General features: G+C 48.1%; 5 protein-coding genes across 5 annotated transcripts; 3 read left to right on the forward strand and 2 right to left on the reverse strand.

Moving 5' to 3' along the window:
* The first annotated feature begins 782 nt into the window (after positions 1-782).
* On the forward strand, positions 783-3,363 carry BP01DRAFT_312203 (putative phenol 2-monooxygenase). Its single transcript, XM_025572474.1, has 7 exons — positions 783-835; positions 916-1,130; positions 1,183-1,396; positions 1,456-1,919; positions 1,984-2,018; positions 2,072-2,301; positions 2,370-3,363. The coding sequence occupies exons 2-7, from the start codon at positions 1,099-1,101 to the stop codon at positions 3,315-3,317; spliced, it is 1,923 nt and encodes a 640-aa protein (XP_025434336.1). The 5' UTR covers positions 783-835; positions 916-1,098; the 3' UTR covers positions 3,318-3,363.
* A 222-nt stretch (positions 3,364-3,585) lies between these two features.
* On the forward strand, positions 3,586-4,855 carry BP01DRAFT_312208 (D-isomer specific 2-hydroxyacid dehydrogenase family protein). Its single transcript, XM_025572475.1, has 2 exons — positions 3,586-4,162; positions 4,224-4,855. Exons 1-2 carry the CDS (start codon positions 3,646-3,648, stop codon positions 4,733-4,735), a joined length of 1,029 nt encoding a protein of 342 aa, XP_025434337.1. The 5' UTR covers positions 3,586-3,645; the 3' UTR covers positions 4,736-4,855.
* On the reverse strand, positions 4,832-8,458 carry BP01DRAFT_420860 (HET domain-containing protein; the record flags this gene model as incomplete). The annotated part of the gene is made up of 8 exons (XM_025579484.1): positions 4,832-4,842; positions 4,875-4,905; positions 5,039-5,087; positions 5,497-5,527; positions 5,658-7,391; positions 7,442-7,567; positions 7,619-7,781; positions 8,243-8,458. 8 exons carry the CDS (start codon positions 8,456-8,458, stop codon positions 4,832-4,834), a joined length of 2,361 nt encoding a protein of 786 aa, XP_025434338.1.
* A 4,616-nt stretch (positions 8,459-13,074) lies between these two features.
* Positions 13,075-14,351, reverse strand: BP01DRAFT_362869 (terpenoid synthase; the record flags this gene model as incomplete). Its single annotated transcript, XM_025576243.1, has 4 exons — positions 13,075-13,113; positions 13,181-14,124; positions 14,220-14,254; positions 14,302-14,351. 4 exons carry the CDS (start codon positions 14,349-14,351, stop codon positions 13,075-13,077), a joined length of 1,068 nt encoding a protein of 355 aa, XP_025434339.1.
* Positions 14,352-15,050: 699 nt separating this feature from the next.
* BP01DRAFT_333639 (OPT family oligopeptide transporter) lies at positions 15,051-17,829 on the forward strand. The gene is made up of 2 exons (XM_025573131.1): positions 15,051-16,020; positions 16,076-17,829. The coding sequence occupies exons 1-2, from the start codon at positions 15,154-15,156 to the stop codon at positions 17,657-17,659; spliced, it is 2,451 nt and encodes an 816-aa protein (XP_025434340.1). The 5' UTR covers positions 15,051-15,153; the 3' UTR covers positions 17,660-17,829.
* Positions 17,830-17,882: the final 53 nt, after the last annotated feature.

The following is a 17,882-nucleotide window of genomic DNA, read 5'->3' on the forward strand; positions in this document are numbered from 1 at the left end:
CAGTGTAGATGCTGAATGAGATCCTGATTGTTTGCCCTGTCTTCCCACTTCCTCGCGATCTTGACCATCTCTTATAGAGCCAATTTGGCTGGTATACCAGCCCCGAGATATTTACAAAGATTGACGCAAACGAACTTTTCTTCACCGCACCTTCCACAGGAAAGAATGTGTCAGGTGCATTATTTCAACATTTGAATGTCAGCATTCCGGGGAAATCATTCTCTTGTCCATTCATAAGTCAAGCTTCCACATTCCAAGGGGATCGAGCATCGAGGACGCGTCCACGGATCGTACCGGAACAAGTATGACCCCCTGACGATCTTGACTCCTTCATGTAGTACGTATCTGCCATAAGCATTCTTCGGCAGGGTTAGTCGTGTTCGCCGCATTCCATGATCGTGGTGGTGCGGGTTTCCAGCCACATGTTCAGGCGCAGCGCGTCTCTGCCGAGGGATGAAGAAAGAGAAGCCTGACTGGGACGTCATGGCCGTTAGTCCGGTTGAAGCGTTAAGCAGCATATTGATATGCAGAAGAATGAGGTGTATGTGCTGGAACTACTATACGCCGTTTGTGGTGCGAGGTCTGATTCGGCATACTGATTAAACCATGCCATCAATTATGGTCTCAACATACGCTGCCTTTGAGATGTGTCAGCACAGCACTAGTTTCAAACCACTTGATGTCGAACTAATGCACGTTGCTTGAGACTAGTAGTGCTCAAACTCGTTAAGAAGACACACACCATGAATTTCTTTTTTTCATTTCATTCAATACCCCGCAGCCGAACGGGCCTGTTTTCAACCCACATTAAGAGGGAGCCTGGAACTTGCAGTAGGTAGGCTAAGCAGACCATAGATGACAGAAGACAACGCATTGATTGATGAGTCAACCCACTAACCAATTATAATCAATTAGCCCGGTCGTTATCAGCCCATATTCTGTATATGGTGGAGCAGATCGATTCAGTTCATGAAACCAGAAGACTATTGATAAGAATATAAAGTCGCAGCTACTAGGTGTGGTTCAAGGATACCCGATAACCTTCAAGTTGCCTCGAACGATAGACCTCGAGGTGTCTGAAACCCACTTTACCCTGCCATGGCCGAGTCAATTGAGTCTACCACTGATGTGTATTATTGATTCTCCCCTCTTCTCAATCAAATGGCACTCATTGTTGAACAGGCTTATCATTGGAGCAGGCCCGTCAGGGCTGATGGCAGCCTATTGGATGGCGCGCTATGGCGTCAACGCTCGGGTCATCGACAAACGGGGCACCAAGATCTTCAGAGGCCATGCAGATGGACTCAGGAGCCGAACCTTGGAGCTGCTCGATAGCATGGGCGTGGCCCAGCGGGTCCTACAAGAAGGATGTGAAATGTTCAGCATGACAAACTGGGTCGGCCATTTCTCTGCTGCGCAGGACTTAGTTTACCCAGACTGACCGATACGAAACAGGCGCCTGATGAGACCGGGGAATTGAGACGCCAAGGAACCACATACATGGAACTACATCCGCCGTACGCTATAGTTGCGCTGAATCAGGGTCGTATCGAGCGATTTCTCTTAGACGCCATCAAGGAACATTCCAGCCTCGAGGTGGAGAGGGGTGTTCTTGCCGAGTCGTTTGAATACGACGAAGGTCTCGAGAACAATCCACAAGCGTACCCGATCACGCTCAAACTGAGGACACTTAGTGAGAAAGAAGCATCCCCAGCACCGAGGCACGGGTTCTCGGACAAGTTCCTCCATCATCTCCTGAAAGCAGATGATCTGAAGGATGCGGTCCAGCATCGCAGGAATAAGGTCGGGACTGTCGAGACGCTGAAAGCTAGATATGTGATTGGCTGTGACGGAGCGCATAGCTGGACAAGAAAACAATTAAACATTCCCTTCGAGGGCTCGACAACAGACCACATATGGTAGGCGAATGACGGTCTGTTGTGTCTAGAGAGCTGCGAATTGGAGCTAACAGGTATGTCCTAGGGGAGTCATTGACATCGTCCCCATCACTAATTACCGTAAGTCTGCATACCTGCATGTGTGCGTGGATTCTTGCTAATGTAGCTTGCAGCGGACATGCGCCGGGCTGGAACCGTGGCGAACACCTCAGGAACAATACTTATTATTCCAAGAGAAGAAAACATTGTACGGATCTACGTCCCATTGCAGGAAGAATTCGAGGTTCTGCGGGAATTCGATCGGTCGGCGGTGACACTGGAATCGATTCGGCAAAGAGTGAAGAAGATCTTGAGTCCTTTTCATTTCGACTTTCGAATTTGTTTTTGGTGGACTGTATACCAGGTACGTTCACCTCCTGCTTCATTTCTAACCACATTGATAATGTTTGCCGTTTGGGCTCTCATCTTCAGGTTGGTCGGAGAATCGCACAGACGAACGCAAAGGGTCGTGTATACTTGGCTGGAGATGCCGTTCATACGCACTCGCCTAAAATAGGAATGGGCATGAATATGAGCATGCAGGACGGGTTCAACATCGGTTGGAAGGTCGCCCTTGTTGCAAAAGGACTTGCCCACCCTTCGATCATCGACACCTACAAGTCCGAGCGTTATCCCTTGGCTGAAATGCTCATTGATTTTGATCGTCAATGGTCTGCATTCTTTCTGCAGCAAGAGCAGCAGAATGAAGGCCCAGCGCAGGCGAAACTGGCAGCGATGCGAGATATTCTGCGCAAAACCGAACAATTCGCACAGGGACACACATCGTACTATTGCGCCAGTCCATTGGTTTGCAAACAATCGAAGACAGTAGCTCAGCATCTCTCACCGGGCGAGAAACTTCTTCCCGTGAGACTTCGAAGTCAAGCCAACGGTGTGCCTTTATGGACCACGAGGCTCCTAGAAAGTGATGGCCGATTTCGCATCCTGCTTCTGACTGGAGACCTGCGATCGAAGCAGCAAGCAGGTCGCGTATGGGCTTGCGGCGAGAGGTTGGCGGGTCTTTGCAAACAATTGATTTCGGAAAAAGAGAAGCCCGAGTCAATTGTCGATATCAAGGCTATTCACAGCGCACCTTATGAGGCTGTAGAGTTGAACATGTTTCCCAGCATCGTGCATCATTTCGACGAGGTTGAGGGCTGTGACCTTACCAAGGTATGGTGCGATGGTGCTTGTGACTGGGGTCAAGAGTCCGACGGAAAAGGGTATGAGACTTGGGGTGTGAACCGACTGAGAGGGGCCTTGATTGTCATGCGACCTGATCAATATATCGGATGGATGGGTGAGCTGGAGGATGTTGCTGATTTGACTTGCTATTTCCGGGGCATCTTGGTGGAGAGTGAGACCCGATCCTTGCTGTAGGCAATTGGATAGTACTTTGGGATAAGCAATTGAATGGAATATCCTGGATCTCTAGAAAGGGGCCCAACCAGTTGCATATCATCCGAGAAGCTTGTTGGTGAATAACGCAGACCTAATAACTTATCCAAAGATGATGACGATGGGAACCCGCGCGCTGGACCGGTACAGTGGGTCAGATGTCATCGATAAGGCGCGGAAACAACTTTCGATGAGGGGAAGATGTAAGATTTGGTATAAAAAGTCGACACTTTCCCATATAGACGACAAAGCAGTTCGTTCTTGCTTGAAATTCTCTTCCTCATCCGAAACCATCCACCCGCCACTCAAGATGGCACATATTTCTTCTACTCATCATCATATCGTCTACTTACAGGGCGACTTTGTTGAGATCCTCGATTTTGACCTTCCCGCCCCTCACACTTACACCAAGACAATTTACCCGCAGACGTTGCTTTCAGAGGTCCACGAGCGCATTCGTGATGCCTCAGTTATAGTCTTGTCCGCTCTACGAATCGATGCAAATGCCCTTTCCCCGGAGGTCAGCCCAAATTTAAAGCTTGTCATGGTCGTGGCCGTGGGCACCGATTGCATTGACTTGGAGGCATGCCGAAAACGAGGCATTGTCGTCTCCTACATCCCAGGAGCAAATACCGAATCCGTCTCGGAGCACGCCATCGCACTTCACTTGGCGGCACGCCGGAAGATCATGGGGATGAACGCACTGACGAGAGCCGGCGAATGGCCTCGGAGAAAGACACTGATGTTTGACTTTCTCAACAAGGCTGGCACGCCACCCTTAACTTGTCAGGAGGAAGTGGCCGGCATTATTGGCAACGGTGCTGTTGGTGAGCTGCCATCCTGGTATTGCATTGAGTCCAGCATAACAGGCCTAACAAAAAGCAATAGGAAGGAGAATTGCTCATCTGGCGCGTGGGTTAGGGATGAAGGTCATTGTCGCCGATCGCAAGCAGTTTGGTGAAGTGAAGTCAACAAGCAACGCCGCTGATGGCATTGAAAGAGTTCCATTCGAGACGGTCATTCAGCAGAGCACAGCTTTGTTCGTGGCTGTTCCTCTCTTAGACTCGACGCGAAATCTCATATCGACTGCTGAGTTCGAATCCATGTCTGCACATGCTGTGTTGATTAACGTGTCTCGCGGGGGAGTTATAGACGAGAGCGCATTGGTTAAGGCACTAAAGGAAGATAGGATAACTGGAGCAGCAACCGATGTCTTTTTCCAGGAGCCCGCAAGTCCAGACAACTCGCCTTTGCTCGCAGAGGGAACAGCCGGACTGAACCTAATTGTGACACCTCATCTGGCCTGGCTAGCACAGAGGACGATGGTAAATTACTCACAACGGCTGAAGCTGTCAGTAGAGGAGTGGTGCAAGGGAAATCCCTTGAATGTGGTTACATAGGATCGTCAATGCTGGCTATTATTCAATCGTTCAAAATAGCACTACTATATAACTAGTAGTTGATTTGCTGTTACAGCCTGGAATTTGGTATGGATATTAGCTAAGGGCTGTTGCATTCATAGTAGCAGAAATTACATACTAATATCAATGATGAAGTAAGTATTAAAGCCCTATGCTTATAGAAGTAGGGTAATTATATTAATATACTATCATTCATTATAAATACTATTACCCAAGATATATAAATGGCAGGAAGATATTGTCTAGGTATTATGATTAATGATATTAGTGGCTAGGCCATACACAGTGGCAGAGGAGCTGACGTTCTTGAAGATACTCGTGTAGAGAGTGGCTGTAGGTTGCTGGTCAATAGGTTATCCAAGCCAGTCAGCATGTTCTTCAAGGTTAGTAGTTAGATCTAGTATATAAGCTGAGGGATATATATCCTATTAGTATCAAGATACATAGCCATATTAGGTAGATTAAGTTGAGTCAGGGTATAGTTAGTATATCTAAGATAGATACTCTGTGTATTAGTATACTTAGCTATATTTAGATTTCAAGTTATTACTAAGTCAGTAAGACTATCAGACTCTATTACTAGAATAGTATAAATATCCGAGTGCTTGTAACACTATATTCGAATACTATGTCTGAAACTACATATTAACTGCGTTACATGATCTACCTATCTGACCACCTTCCAAGATTCTCAGAAACTATAATGTAACCAAAAATTCTATAGCAAATCCCCTACTTACCCGGTTTCAAGTGGGTAAATATCTCGAGAAACTGTATCATACTGTATGTGTAGCACCGCGAGGGGCTTAGATCAATTCGATTGTCCGAGGTTCTTTATTCATTTCATACCATTGAGGCAAGGGCTCTTCAAAATTACTGTGAGCTCTTCTCGACAACTGACAAAATGACTTCCAACACCCAATCCTCTCAAATTGTCCGTGGCCAATATCAACAAGTAGAAGCCCATCCGCACCTGGGTCCCCAGGCACTTCCCATCGTTTGACAACAATGGCACTTGCTTGCTCAGGTGGGAAGGGGTCCGAGGTATCAAACCAGATAGTAATATCACCCATATAGTGCAGTAATGTATCATCTGCGACCATACCGCACTCGAAGGCTATACACCCTCCGTGAAACCGACTGGCGTCGAAATGAACGTGCTTGACGGTGGTTTCCATTGAGTCGCCCGCTTGAGATATCTTTCCAACAATGGGAGCATTATTTATGTCTGTGGCCTTGAGTTGTGCACGTAAGCGCGGACTAGGCATGTACAGGCTCCAAAATACTTCTGGCTCTTGGCCAGGCAGAAAGACCCATGGTGTAGGTAAAACTTGCGCGCGCAAGGACAGAGATGCCTTGCTCACCTGACCAAACGGCAGATTTTCGTCACACGGAGTCACATTGCACATCAAGACCTTGCAATCAGCTTCGCAGTCAGTATGTAGTTCGTCCCACTGAGACTGATCGGAGAGAATACGTCCGTCCGTCGATGCCCACGACCATGTCGGGGCGAATGATCCCTTTGGCCGAGGCCGCAGTAAATCATACCCTCTCGGGTCCTCGGCCTGAGTGCGAACCCAAAGGAGATCACTAGGTAAGCGTTTTTCCCACAGCCCCGCCAAGTATTGACCTGCTTTGACTCGCCACACTCGATCAAACTCCACCACAACACTGGAAAAGGCTATCAATTTGTCTTCAGGGTTTGTGAGCGAGCGACATGTGTAGTTTGCAACGATCATCCGCCACAGCTCATGCAGGCCGTCCCAGTCATATTTGTTCCAGGTAGCCAGGTGCGACAACGGATCAATGTTCTCGATGGTTCCGAACATGACTGCGTCGAGTTGTTCGCCGACCGGTCTGCTGCTGACTGCATTTTTAATGTCCGCTTGAGCAGTGTGGCAGTGATACTGGATGGAATTGGTGGCGTAAGCCAATATTCGTGGTGACAGCAAACGTTCCTGGAAGCACCACGCACGAGTGTTGACTGGCTCTTGAAGGGCATCATAAACCAGCCAGGGTTGCTCTTGCGTGTATGCATATACGCTACCCACTCGCCCGTCGCGGCAGTGGAACGGAAGTTGAACATGCTGCGCGTACTCAGGGCCGAGGGCGCGAGTTTGCAGAAATCCAGCACTGACGGTGTGGGCGCTCGAGGCAATCAAAGTCAAATATGCATGTCGATAGATCGACCCCATGCGGGTGAGTTTTCGAATTTTATCGGTCTTGGAATCCTGGATTATACACAAGGCATCGATCCATAGATATCGGATTCCAATGCTAGCTGTGACTTGAATAGCATCCCGGATGGTTTGGCCAAGTGTGGTTGCATCTATTCCAGAAGCCGAATAGCAATTCAGGTTTTTCTTTACAGTACAATATGGCTGCGCTTCACCCCAGACATAACTCAAGGCTATGTATGGTGCGACCTTCCCTCCGCTGTGCCATAGACGAGGTCGTGTGGGGTCCTGGCAATCAATAACTCGCGTAGGCAGCGGCTGATTGGCAGGAGGGACCGGGCAGTGAGGGTGGCTTGTGACGCATTCGTCAATTGTTTCCTTGATCTCTTTGAATGCTGCAAAGGAGCCTACATCAAGAAGGGGTGGTCTGGCGACAATCTCCGTTGCGGCGGGATTTTCTGCATTGTCAGTTACGGGGCGAACCTCACTCAAATTCGATGACGCGAACCTCTCTCGGTATAGAGGTAAAAGGATCTACTCCTTGATCCCCCCACGGCATTTATCGTCAACTCCTGTACGTGCTCTGGGTTGATGGGACGAAGAAAGTTCGTTGCTGAATTCCCGACTCTTGCTTCTGTCGGGAGTGAAGTATGTTCACGAATCATCAATTGAAACTTCATCTCACCGGGTGATCCTTCCATACAAGTTTGACAAGCCTCCAAGAAGAGATAGCATAGTCCGCATCCACTCCTCGAGCCTTTTTCAAGCCCCTGCCTCGTGTCTGGTGGTTTAATCCCCCTTGGAAAAGTGTTTGGAATGACGATGGTGCCAGCGGTCCGTTCCGACAGCTGTCACAAATACTAGTTCTTCTCATGTTGATACCGTAGGATCAATCACGAAGAGGTTCTGATACGGTCATCTCAACTTGACAGAAGTGCTTCAGAATGAGAGATTTAATTTCAGGGCCAGTTGTCAGGGTGGGTGCCTCATATCTGCGTACAGCAGGCGAACTGAATCAAATTCTCTTCGAGGCTCCCAAAACCAAGGCTGTGAGAGCTGGAGGCTAAGTTCAATGCTGTGTCACAAGGAAGAACACGAAGCACGGCAGGTTTAGCCGAGTGGCCCCGTGATCCGTTCAGGACTTCAGTGTTATTCAGGGCTTCCCTGTGCATTTCGTGGCGGCGCGCGACCGAAATTTTGAGGCCTGGTCACCTACCTGCAACCACAGGGACTGAAAAGAGATTCAAGCGGGCAGGGGCACACACTCGCCCGACTTAACAAGTATGTTGAAAGAAATACAAAAACATACAACAGAAGGGATTCGCTGGTGGTCACCCACCCAACTACTAACTTCCCGGCGTGTGGCTTGAGTACGGCTGAGCGGACGGGAAGCCCTATTTTCCACACCCTGTGGTCGTATGTGCACGATTGTCCCAAATCCCAGCACGTCAAGCCAGCCCCCGGCTATTGCTTGCCAGTCCAAATCATTTCTACTTCTTCTCGCAGACTTCGAACTGACGAGCATCGTCGGCCAGGTAGTCGACCAGGAATGCTATGAGTGATTGCCATTATTGCAAGGTGATGGCGACAAATACGTATCTGGCAGCGATTCATTCGGATTACGGTACTCGCTAGTAGTAACTTAATCGGACAGGGAACCGGCGCGACAGCGAACCGTCGTTTCCCTAACTTATAAAGATTTACAGATAATTCAGGTATATTATACTTTAAATACACTGCCTACAGTCTAGCAAAGCTACATAAATCAAGAGATAATACTATGTTTTATACTGTATTCTAAGGTAATATAGCTGAAATCCTCTTTATGATATACCTTATCTAGCTTTATATATCATAATTTACTACATTACTTTTGCTAATATATTGTAATTGAAAAATCATAAACTTGCCATTTTTATAGTGGTAATTATATAGGAAAACGGCGGTTCGGTGTCGCGCCGGTTGGGTGTCCGATTACTTTAGCGCAATTCTGGCATTATGTGCGCGTACGTCGCCTTCAACGTGGTGGGGGCGTTGGGGCTGTAGTGGCTGGCCCGGGTGCCCAAGGGGAAGAAGAAGCAGAAGCGGAAATAATAGTTTATGTCAGATTTACATCGTGCAAAAGCTCTTTCGTTCATTCATTCTCTTAGATTTGGGGGGGGTTTAATCTGCTAAGATGATGAAATACGACCATGCAGAATGGGCATATTGTGATGGTGGAGTGCTCTCCCAGCCAGCGCATCGTGGATCGCTGCAATTCGCAATGGCAAAAGTCATAACTATCCATTTATATTCCTGTGTGGATTTTTGATCTGTTATGTATTATCAATTCCAACTCTAGTTCATACCCCGTATCCTGCAAGGTGGTTGCAGATAACATGGTCATTTATTCTTCAAATTAGGGCTTCTTTCACTGGATTCAGGCCACGGTGGGACCAGACCACAAGATATCAAGACGACCCTTCCTTTCTCCGAACCTCTCGCTATTCATTACAATCACAGGCGTAATAGTATTTTGTCTTCATACGTTGCACGCGGTGCTGATACTCATTGAACCCTTGGATCAAGTCATCAACCACTTAGTAGCCTGGCGGGCAGTGTCTCCAGTCCCGACAGCGAATTCACTTACAATGCAGATGATGCATTCTACGCGATAGCCGAGATTGGATTCGTAGATGTGAGTGAGGACGAGGCGTTAACAGCTGAGGATCTGGTTGTTATAAGAGTTCAATTATAAAATCTATAAATGAAGAAACTTATACTGTCAAAATTTAACTATATAGATACTTATGAAGAGTAAACAGCTAATTTTCAGGGCTAGAGTTCATTATTCGGGGTATATTCTATATAACCTCCCGGATCTTGACGCCATATGCCTGATGCAGAAGATTTCTCACGCCATGCATCCCCAGTCCCGCTTGTCGATCCATGAATTCACCAATAATGTCAATGCGGAGATGCATGCCACCATGATTACTTCACCAAGCAAGCTAACCCATTGCCAGTCAGGCTAGTGGCTTGCTCCTCTATATTGCTATGGTATTGACCCTGATTGGAATACACGCATAATCTATAGGCTGACCAGGTCGAAGACCCTTCCATCCCGGTATCGGATTCAGGGTAGCATGGAATGTGAATTATGTGCCAATTATTGTACTTACAAAGTGTATTGTGAATGAATCAAACCCCTGCCTCATTGTGCTACCTCGGCGGGCTGCTGGTAACAGGGATTGACATCTAGTTCCCAGAGACTTTTCGTATATCATTCAGTGTTGGCCATAATAGCTTCGGACAGCAATTGTCCCAAAGGTAATGTCAATGCATGCCGACTGTGCAGCGGTAACTGTTGCTCGATATGCCTGCAAACCATAACAATGAAGTTATGGTCGGTCCTCAAGTTTCCTTCTTGGTATGAGATCCTGTTTCCTCAGCTAACCATCGCCACTCTTCAGCTGCACCCGACATCTTTGCCTCATGGATTAACTCCCCGGGAGAACAAGCACATAGAACACGATCATATCTCATCATCCCATTTATATCTTGACTGAAATTACAGGTCTCGCCCCCTTGGTCAGCTTTGGCATCAAGTCATCAATCTGGTAAGCATTGGCCCGTGTCAGCTTCCCAGATCGGCTATGGGGACTGGAAGACATATCCTACGCTGTGGCTTGTGGTTTGGACCTGGCGCTTATGTGTCTGTTCAATTGTGTTTCCTCTACAGTTTCTTCAATGGGCTGAAAAGCAGATTCTGATTTCGATCCTCTTCTGCAAGGGCATCCAGATAATCATTAACATGGCCACAGTTGTTCAAATCGTTGTTTAGTATAGACCTGATCCTTATCATTCAGAAAGACGGCGCTTAAGATATTCAGTTAATCAAAGTAGATCTTGCTAACATCTTCACATATTTCTAGATAAACTGAATACTCTACTTCCACTGTATATAGGATAATCATTAGGCAGATAGTTTAGTTATCTACTAGTCATCAAGTATAAGGCCTATAATTAGATTTGTTCAGGGAAATAAGATAGTCTACTCGAAGTTTTAATTACTTAGATTCTATATCTCAGGTACTGATATAGCTCTAATATTTCATTCTAGTAACAATCTGTCCTTAACAATTTTCCCGGCTTTAAGAAGCCCTTAGTAACAATAGTTTGATCCAACGTTTGATATTACAGAAAATTGGGCTTTTTCCCCTCGCCCTTGATAGTATAATGTGGCAAGTTCACACCTGAAGACTCTAACTTATTGACGGAAATATTACGGAAGCACACATCGAAATCGGATTACTGGGCGTCTTTTTATATCATTTATGCGGACATTCCAAAACCACGAATGGTAGACAAAGATAGCGAGCAACAGAATCTGTTTTCAATCAGTTCCTCAATTTACGCTGCGTATCTTGCGTAGGATATACCATTCGCGGAAGGGAAGACGATCACAAGTGAGGTCATATTATCAGAGAAGCAAGGGGCTGGATCATCTCTGAACCCGAAAGACCGGCACTGTGGGCAAGGCTTGGCTAGAAGGTACAAACGGACCGTATATCCTTTAAAAAGATCAATAATATTCACACTAAAACATGTTACATTGTCTTTGAGAGACAAAGGATGCAAGGTGCGTTATTCTTTGTAGTAGTAGTTGTTGGCATTTATACTTTACCACCTCCCCTATATAGGGTACATAAGGATAAGAACCACTCCCGGTATGGTCTGAGCTCACTCTATCTCTCTCTCTGGCTCTACTCGCCTCTGCATATCATCATGCTATACATCAAATCCGTCGCTTTTCTTGTTATTTTGGCAGCGTCTCCAGCATTTGCTGGGGTAACAATGTCCCACATCCTCTCGCAGTTCCAGGGTTGCCAGGAGAGAACCAGCGCCGCCAACATCGCTCTCCAAGGATACAATGGAGGGCTCATAGAGGGGGCCAACGTGATGCACACCATATACAAGGCCTACGACCAATACGAGCAGACTCGGTTGTCCCTTGCAGACTCAGAACCAATCTCCCGCGAAGACGGTGCCGAGGCCCTGGATGCGATCAATCCCACGATACCCATACTGATGAGTGGACTGAAAGCTGCAGAGCAAAAAGTATGTCTCTACCCGGCTTCCTGAACTCGTTAATTGCTTTCTGCCCCCTGTCAACTTTGATTTTATCTTACCACAGGCACTGACGATGGAGGTATGGTGAGCGATTTAGGCTGATATCATAAAGCAAACTGGCGCTACGTCTGCTGCCCAGGCACTTCTAATGAAACTGCACAAAGGAAAGAACGACTTTCAAGCAGAATTGGAGAAGAAGCTGCCAAATGAACAAATGCAGGCGCTTGCTCCACAGCTCGACGCGGTAGAGCAGGCCTTCAGTAGTGCCCTTGGAGCCTTCCAGAGCTAGAGCACCATAGAACTCTCTATGTCACGGGAATGTTGAATGGCAAGATCTCAGATTTCACAAACAAGTGCTCGATAACCTAGCCGGGAGGGGCCAGAAAGCGGAAATACAATCAGATTACAGACAGGAATTACAACTTCGCCGGGATCTATTATCGCAAGTGAAATTACCTGACAGGAAAATGCTAAAGTGCTACGTCACATCTTAGGCCAGATACGTAGCAAGATACCATACACCATGTAATGGTGGCCGACTCTTTTTGTTACCGTCTTCTATTTCAGTCCCTACAGGCGATCTTGGGAGCATGCTGAATTCAGTTCTTGCAAGCGGAGGATGAGAACTACAATCTCAAAATAGCAGTACCTCATGGAAGATTCTGAATACCTGATCGCATACAGTGCTGGTTTTTGGGAAGCATACAGTAGGTTTCAGGCCTAAATTCATTGTTTTTGTTAGATAAGAAAGACGGCCGCAGTGATATGCTAACCAGGTCGGTTTCTCGCCGTTTCCCATTGAAGATCGTTTGCAGGGGCCAACAACGCGAGTACGACTTTTTCAGAGGGTCTCAGAATGGATTTTTTGTGCCGTCGTAAGCGGCGGACCTTCGACGGCCAAGCAGATGGATGCGGGCGTGCCGAAGCAATGAACGCACTCCACGTTAGAGAGAGTATCCACTCGATCATGCCGTTGTTGGGTGACAGCCTGGTCCAAGGGATGAATCGGCCCGAATACGTTAGTACAGTTCAATGACCTGTGAGTATATCTCCAATTTGTTTTTCAATCTGCAATATTTGAAGTCAGCGGAACTATAGTTCTCTCATCAAATACGAGAAAGGCGCTTCGACGTACCTTTTCACACACTTTAGAGATATTGTGACTCTGTGTACTCGACGCATCGGCTTTCCGACGTATACACTGAATATGGATTCGGAACATAATATAGAATTGTCGGCAATCTGAAACAAGGAGAGATTTCAGTTCGAGCTTTTGCTGATCTGGTATGGGAATCTCGTGGCAAAATAGAGCCTCGTCGCAAAGGCAAAGTTGGAGTAGTATGACAGCTTTTAGAACTGTCATAGCCGTGCAAGTGAAGGCAGATCTCTCGGTAATACCAGAACAAAACAGAATAGAGCCTTCAGCATGTTCAAGCGCATCAAGAACCATTTCGGATGCGCAGTTGAGCGCTGCCTGTCTGTTCGCCGGCTTGAACAAGTCGTCCCAGGTGTCAACGTATTTAGACCAGATTTCACGTGGCCACAACTGGCGATTGTCATCATAGTCTTCTTTCACATCATGGATGGCGTTTACTCTCTGAAAAAATAGTGCCACGCTTTTGTCGTGCTTCATCACTTCTGATGTTGCAAAGCCCGCTTCAATCAACATTTGCGAGACCCCTTCTCCAACACTGACAGCAGCATCGTAGCAGTAGAGATCATAATCATGGATACTCTCAATCCGAAATGCATTCGTGTCTCCCTTTTCCCAGAAATCTGCCATCCCTTTACCCATTTTGTCAGCTACACCCTTGATGATAAGCTGATATTTGGGGTTCAGCCTCTTGAGTTCAGAAATCACGTTATCAAAGTTGAGCATCAAGTTCCGGTCTTTCTCTGATGGTCGGTTACCGTCGAAGGTCCAACCGTCAATGTCCAGGATGTCGCCAAACCCACGGAGAAGAGGTACTTTGGTAGTGATGGGTATTGACATGTCATCCTCGATAGTATCTAAGCCCCGCAAGACAAGATAGAAGATGCATAGTGGAAGGCGTAACTCAGGATGCATATACTCGCACACTGCATATGTTTTGCTCACGCCTTTGAGCAGACTGAAGCAGCTTCTTTCGGACTCAGAATAGAGTTCGTGCCCAAATATTGCGGTTTGGACGAACCTGGCATCAGGGAAGGGTTATTGGTGGTCGAAAACCTCTGGTGCAAATAGTACACCATAAGATGGGGCCTTTGTTTACTTACAACTGGACACTCAGTCGCAATAAGCCGAAGCGCTGGAGGAGTGAAACCATTGCTGTAAAAGGATTCCAATTTAGTGCCTTTGATACAAAACTAGCAATTGCACAATGCGTTTGAGGAGTTATGCAGTGGGAAGAATATATCTATTTGTTCTTGCTTTAAGGTCTCTAGCATTGCCATGGACACAATTGCCCAATCGCCTCTCCCCTGCTAACCCAACCAAGCGTCCCTTGCATTAAACGCTGTTAGTCCGTTTCGCCAAACATGCGGTGAGTGAGTCAAGTACGATGGGCTTGACATTGGCAATAGTGTAGGACGAGATGTGGAACCAACCCGCTTAACTTGCTACTGCATCAAGAATATACGCTGGATATGTCGGATATGCCTATCGTTGTAGTTAGCCACCTAGTGACCTGTCCCTTCATCGCACAGCCTCAGCGACCTCCCTCGGCCCACCTTTCCCGCCCGCGATATCAAGATTTCGGCATGTCGTAAGGAGCGGGAAAAGTCTACCCAAGCGAAGGACGGCAAAAACGCCCAAAAAGAGCAGACAGTAAGTCATGCGGGAGCAGGTGGGTGTTAATATTATTACCTGCCCTAGTGAGATGTGCTTGTCGCGCGAGGCGCTTATCTTATCGTGGATTAGTCATATCGCGTCATTGCCAGTGGCGGTCTGTGCTTTACCCCGATTATCAATCCTCGTCCAGCTTATCTCCTTCCCTTCCACCCATCAATCCTTTTTCTCTCGCAACATGATCAGCCACGCCTCTTCAATTTAACTGTCATGGAAGAGGACTGATCACGTGGTATTGGAATCGGGAATGAAAGTTGGGTGTGTGTGTGTGTGTGCACCGCATGAACTACCAAACCATCAGTATGGCGGGCGATGCCTCCACCAATTTCCCGGGCCCTTACCGCCAGGCCCCGGACGTTTCATCGATCCAATCCGCGAATGACGATGATGAACCTAGATTTGGGGCAGCTAGCTCGAGTCCATCGGAACTCTTTGCGCAAAGTTTCACAATTCGTTCCTTGCTCGTCGGGATTCTCATTGGCGCCTTGATCACATTCTCCAACACCTACTTCGGCCTGCAGACGGGATGGATCAGTACGATGGCAATGCCATCTGCACTGATCGGCTTCTCTGTCTTCAAGGTCTTTTCCAAGAATTTATCTTATCCGTTTACTCCAATCGAAAATGTCCTCATACAAACGGTCGCAGGAGCCGTGGGAACAATGCCGCTCGGTTGTGGCTTCGTCGGCGTGATTCCTGCTCTGGAATTTCTTCTCAGGGATGGGCAAGATGGCCCATCCGGTGGCGATGGTGCGGGAGAGGGAGGCCCGCTCAAGCTTGGCTTTGGAAAGCTGGTTCTCTGGAGCCTTGGGGTATGCCTATTCGGCGTTGTTTTCGCCGTTCCTTTGAGGAAAGAAGTCATAGTGAGGGAGAAGCTGAAATTCCCTAGCGGCACAGCATCTGCATTAATGCTTAAAGTACTTCATGGTGGCGGATGGCGTAGTGAGAAAACAGACGCCCGCCCCAGTGAAGCTGGCGAGGCCCCAGAGTCTCGAGAACATGATGAAGCACCATTGTTGTCGCGTCGCCCGGAGGAGGACCCCGATATAGTCCTGAAGGATGATTCTCTCGACCTGGCGAGAGAAAAAGAAGATTGGAGGTCGAAGATGCGTCTCTTGGTGGGCGCATTCGCAGTATCTGGCGTATATGTAAGGCTTCATTTCGGCATCATGTTCATCAGCAGCTAACGGGAATTACAACCAGACATTGTTTTCATACTTTGTCCCCCAAGTCCGCGATATTCCCATCCTTGGGCTCTACCTCGCTCGCAACTGGCTGTGGACTCTCAATCCTTCGCCTGCCTATGTTGGACAGGGAATTATAATGGGTCCGTCTACGTGCATGCACATGCTTTTTGGTGCTTTATTGGGATGGGGTTTACTTTCACCTCTTGCGAAAGCTCGTGGCTGGGCTCCTGGCCCGGTGGACAGCTGGGAAGATGGAAGCAAGGCATGGATTGTATGGGTATCTTTAGCCATCATGCTTGCAGATTCCATTGTCAGTCTTAGCTGGCTGGTGGTACGGCCACTTCTAACATACGCTCCTCAAGTGAAAGACAAACTATTTTCTAGTCGCATTGGACGTCGCGTGTTGCCCGAAGCAGTAACGTCTCGTTCTCACCAGCGTTCATACGTCAACTACTCTGCCTTGAGTCCTATCACCGAAGAATCATCTTACCAGAGCCGTCTCTTTCCGCCGCCTCTCGTTCATCCCAAGTCTAATGGGGATGATGAAGATGCGCCACCCTCGCAGCTTATTTCTACTCGTACAGTGCTCATATTATTTCCACTAACACTCATCCTGAACGTTGTCTGCATGCACATCGTTTTCGGTGATGTGATGTCACCCCTCTTATCGAGTCTTGCCACTTTACTGGCAGTACTTCTTTCCATCATGGGAGTCCGCGCATTAGGCGAAACCGATCTTAACCCCGTCTCCGGGATCAGCAAGCTGACACAGCTCATCTTCTCGCTCGCAACGCCAGCCTCGCATTTCTCTCGACGCACGGCGCTCGTCACTAATCTTCTTGCGGGTGCAGTCTCCGAGTCTGGAGCTTTACAAGCCGGGGATATGATGCAGGATCTCAAAACCGGTCACCTATTGGGCGCAAGCCCCAAAGCGCAATTCTACGGCCAGATGATAGGTAGTCTAATCGGAGCGGTGCTCTCCACCGCCGTTTACAAGATGTACGTGAGCGTCTACGAGGTTCCCGGGCCCATGTTTCAGACCCCTACAGCCTATGTCTGGATCTTCACGGCCCGACTCGTCACAGGCCAAGGCCTTCCGCCCATGGCATGGCAGGCCTCCTTGGTCGCGGGGCTGGCCTTTGTGGTCGTGACTATCCTGCGTATCGTCGCTGCTTCCCCCATTGCTAACGCGGGTCAACGCGGCGTGACCGCGCCGTGGAGGGACTGGATCCCTGGTGGGATTGCCGTAGCTGTCGGCATCTTCAACGTACCTTCATTCACACTGGCACGGGCCATCGGAGGCTTGATCGCTTGGTGGTGGTCTCGTCGCCACGCAGTTTCCACCCGTACGCCCCAGGACTTGGCTCCGCCAACATACGCCGCCAGTGATCCTGGCGCAAGCCACACAACCGCCTCGGATTTCGCGGCGGCGGATGGCAGTAACCCTCGCGTGTCAGGACCCACGTCGGAACAGGCTGGCAAGGATGCGGACGCTGCCTCATCGACCGTGGTCGTCTTAGCCTCGGGCTTGATTCTTGGGGAAGGTATCATCAGTATTGTGAACCTCCTTCTAGCGAGTGGCAAGGTGCCTCATCTTTAGATATAGATAGGACTATATAGTAGCTCTGCTCGGCAATGCCTCGATTGAATAACTACCATAGACAAGTTATGCTGCCTGGACTATGGAAGTCGCTCGAAGTGGGCCTTTTTCGTTTCCATGACAGAGCGACTTTTGATATTCTTTTTGGATTAATCAGGATTCTGTTCAGCTGCTACCGCGCTCCTGAGTAGTAGGTAAATTGAGAGGTTGCGTAGCCAACATG

The sequence above is a fragment of the Aspergillus saccharolyticus genome, assembly GCF_003184585.1.
Source record: "Aspergillus saccharolyticus JOP 1030-1 unplaced genomic scaffold BP01scaffold_4, whole genome shotgun sequence".
NCBI lineage: Eukaryota > Fungi > Ascomycota > Eurotiomycetes > Eurotiales > Aspergillaceae > Aspergillus > Aspergillus saccharolyticus.

Bases quoted from the DNA above. Each gene is read 5' to 3' on its own strand.
- BP01DRAFT_333639 (XM_025573131.1), top strand. From the start codon at position 15,154: ATGAACTACCAAACCATCAGTATGGCGGGCGATGCCTCCACCAATTTC. The intron at 16,021-16,075 runs GTAAGGCTTCAT...AATTACAACCAG, and splicing joins TCGCAGTATCTGGCGTATAT to ACATTGTTTTCATACTTTGT.
- BP01DRAFT_312203 (XM_025572474.1), top strand. From the start codon at position 1,099: ATGGCCGAGTCAATTGAGTCTACCACTGATGT. The intron at 1,397-1,455 runs GTCGGCCATTTC...GATACGAAACAG, and splicing joins TGTTCAGCATGACAAACTGG to GCGCCTGATGAGACCGGGGA. The intron at 1,920-1,983 runs GTAGGCGAATGA...GGTATGTCCTAG, and splicing joins TCGACAACAGACCACATATG to GGGAGTCATTGACATCGTCC.
- BP01DRAFT_312208 (XM_025572475.1), top strand. From the start codon at position 3,646: ATGGCACATATTTCTTCTACTCATCATCATATCGTCTACTTACAGGGC. The intron at 4,163-4,223 runs GTGAGCTGCCAT...AAAAAGCAATAG, and splicing joins TATTGGCAACGGTGCTGTTG to GAAGGAGAATTGCTCATCTG.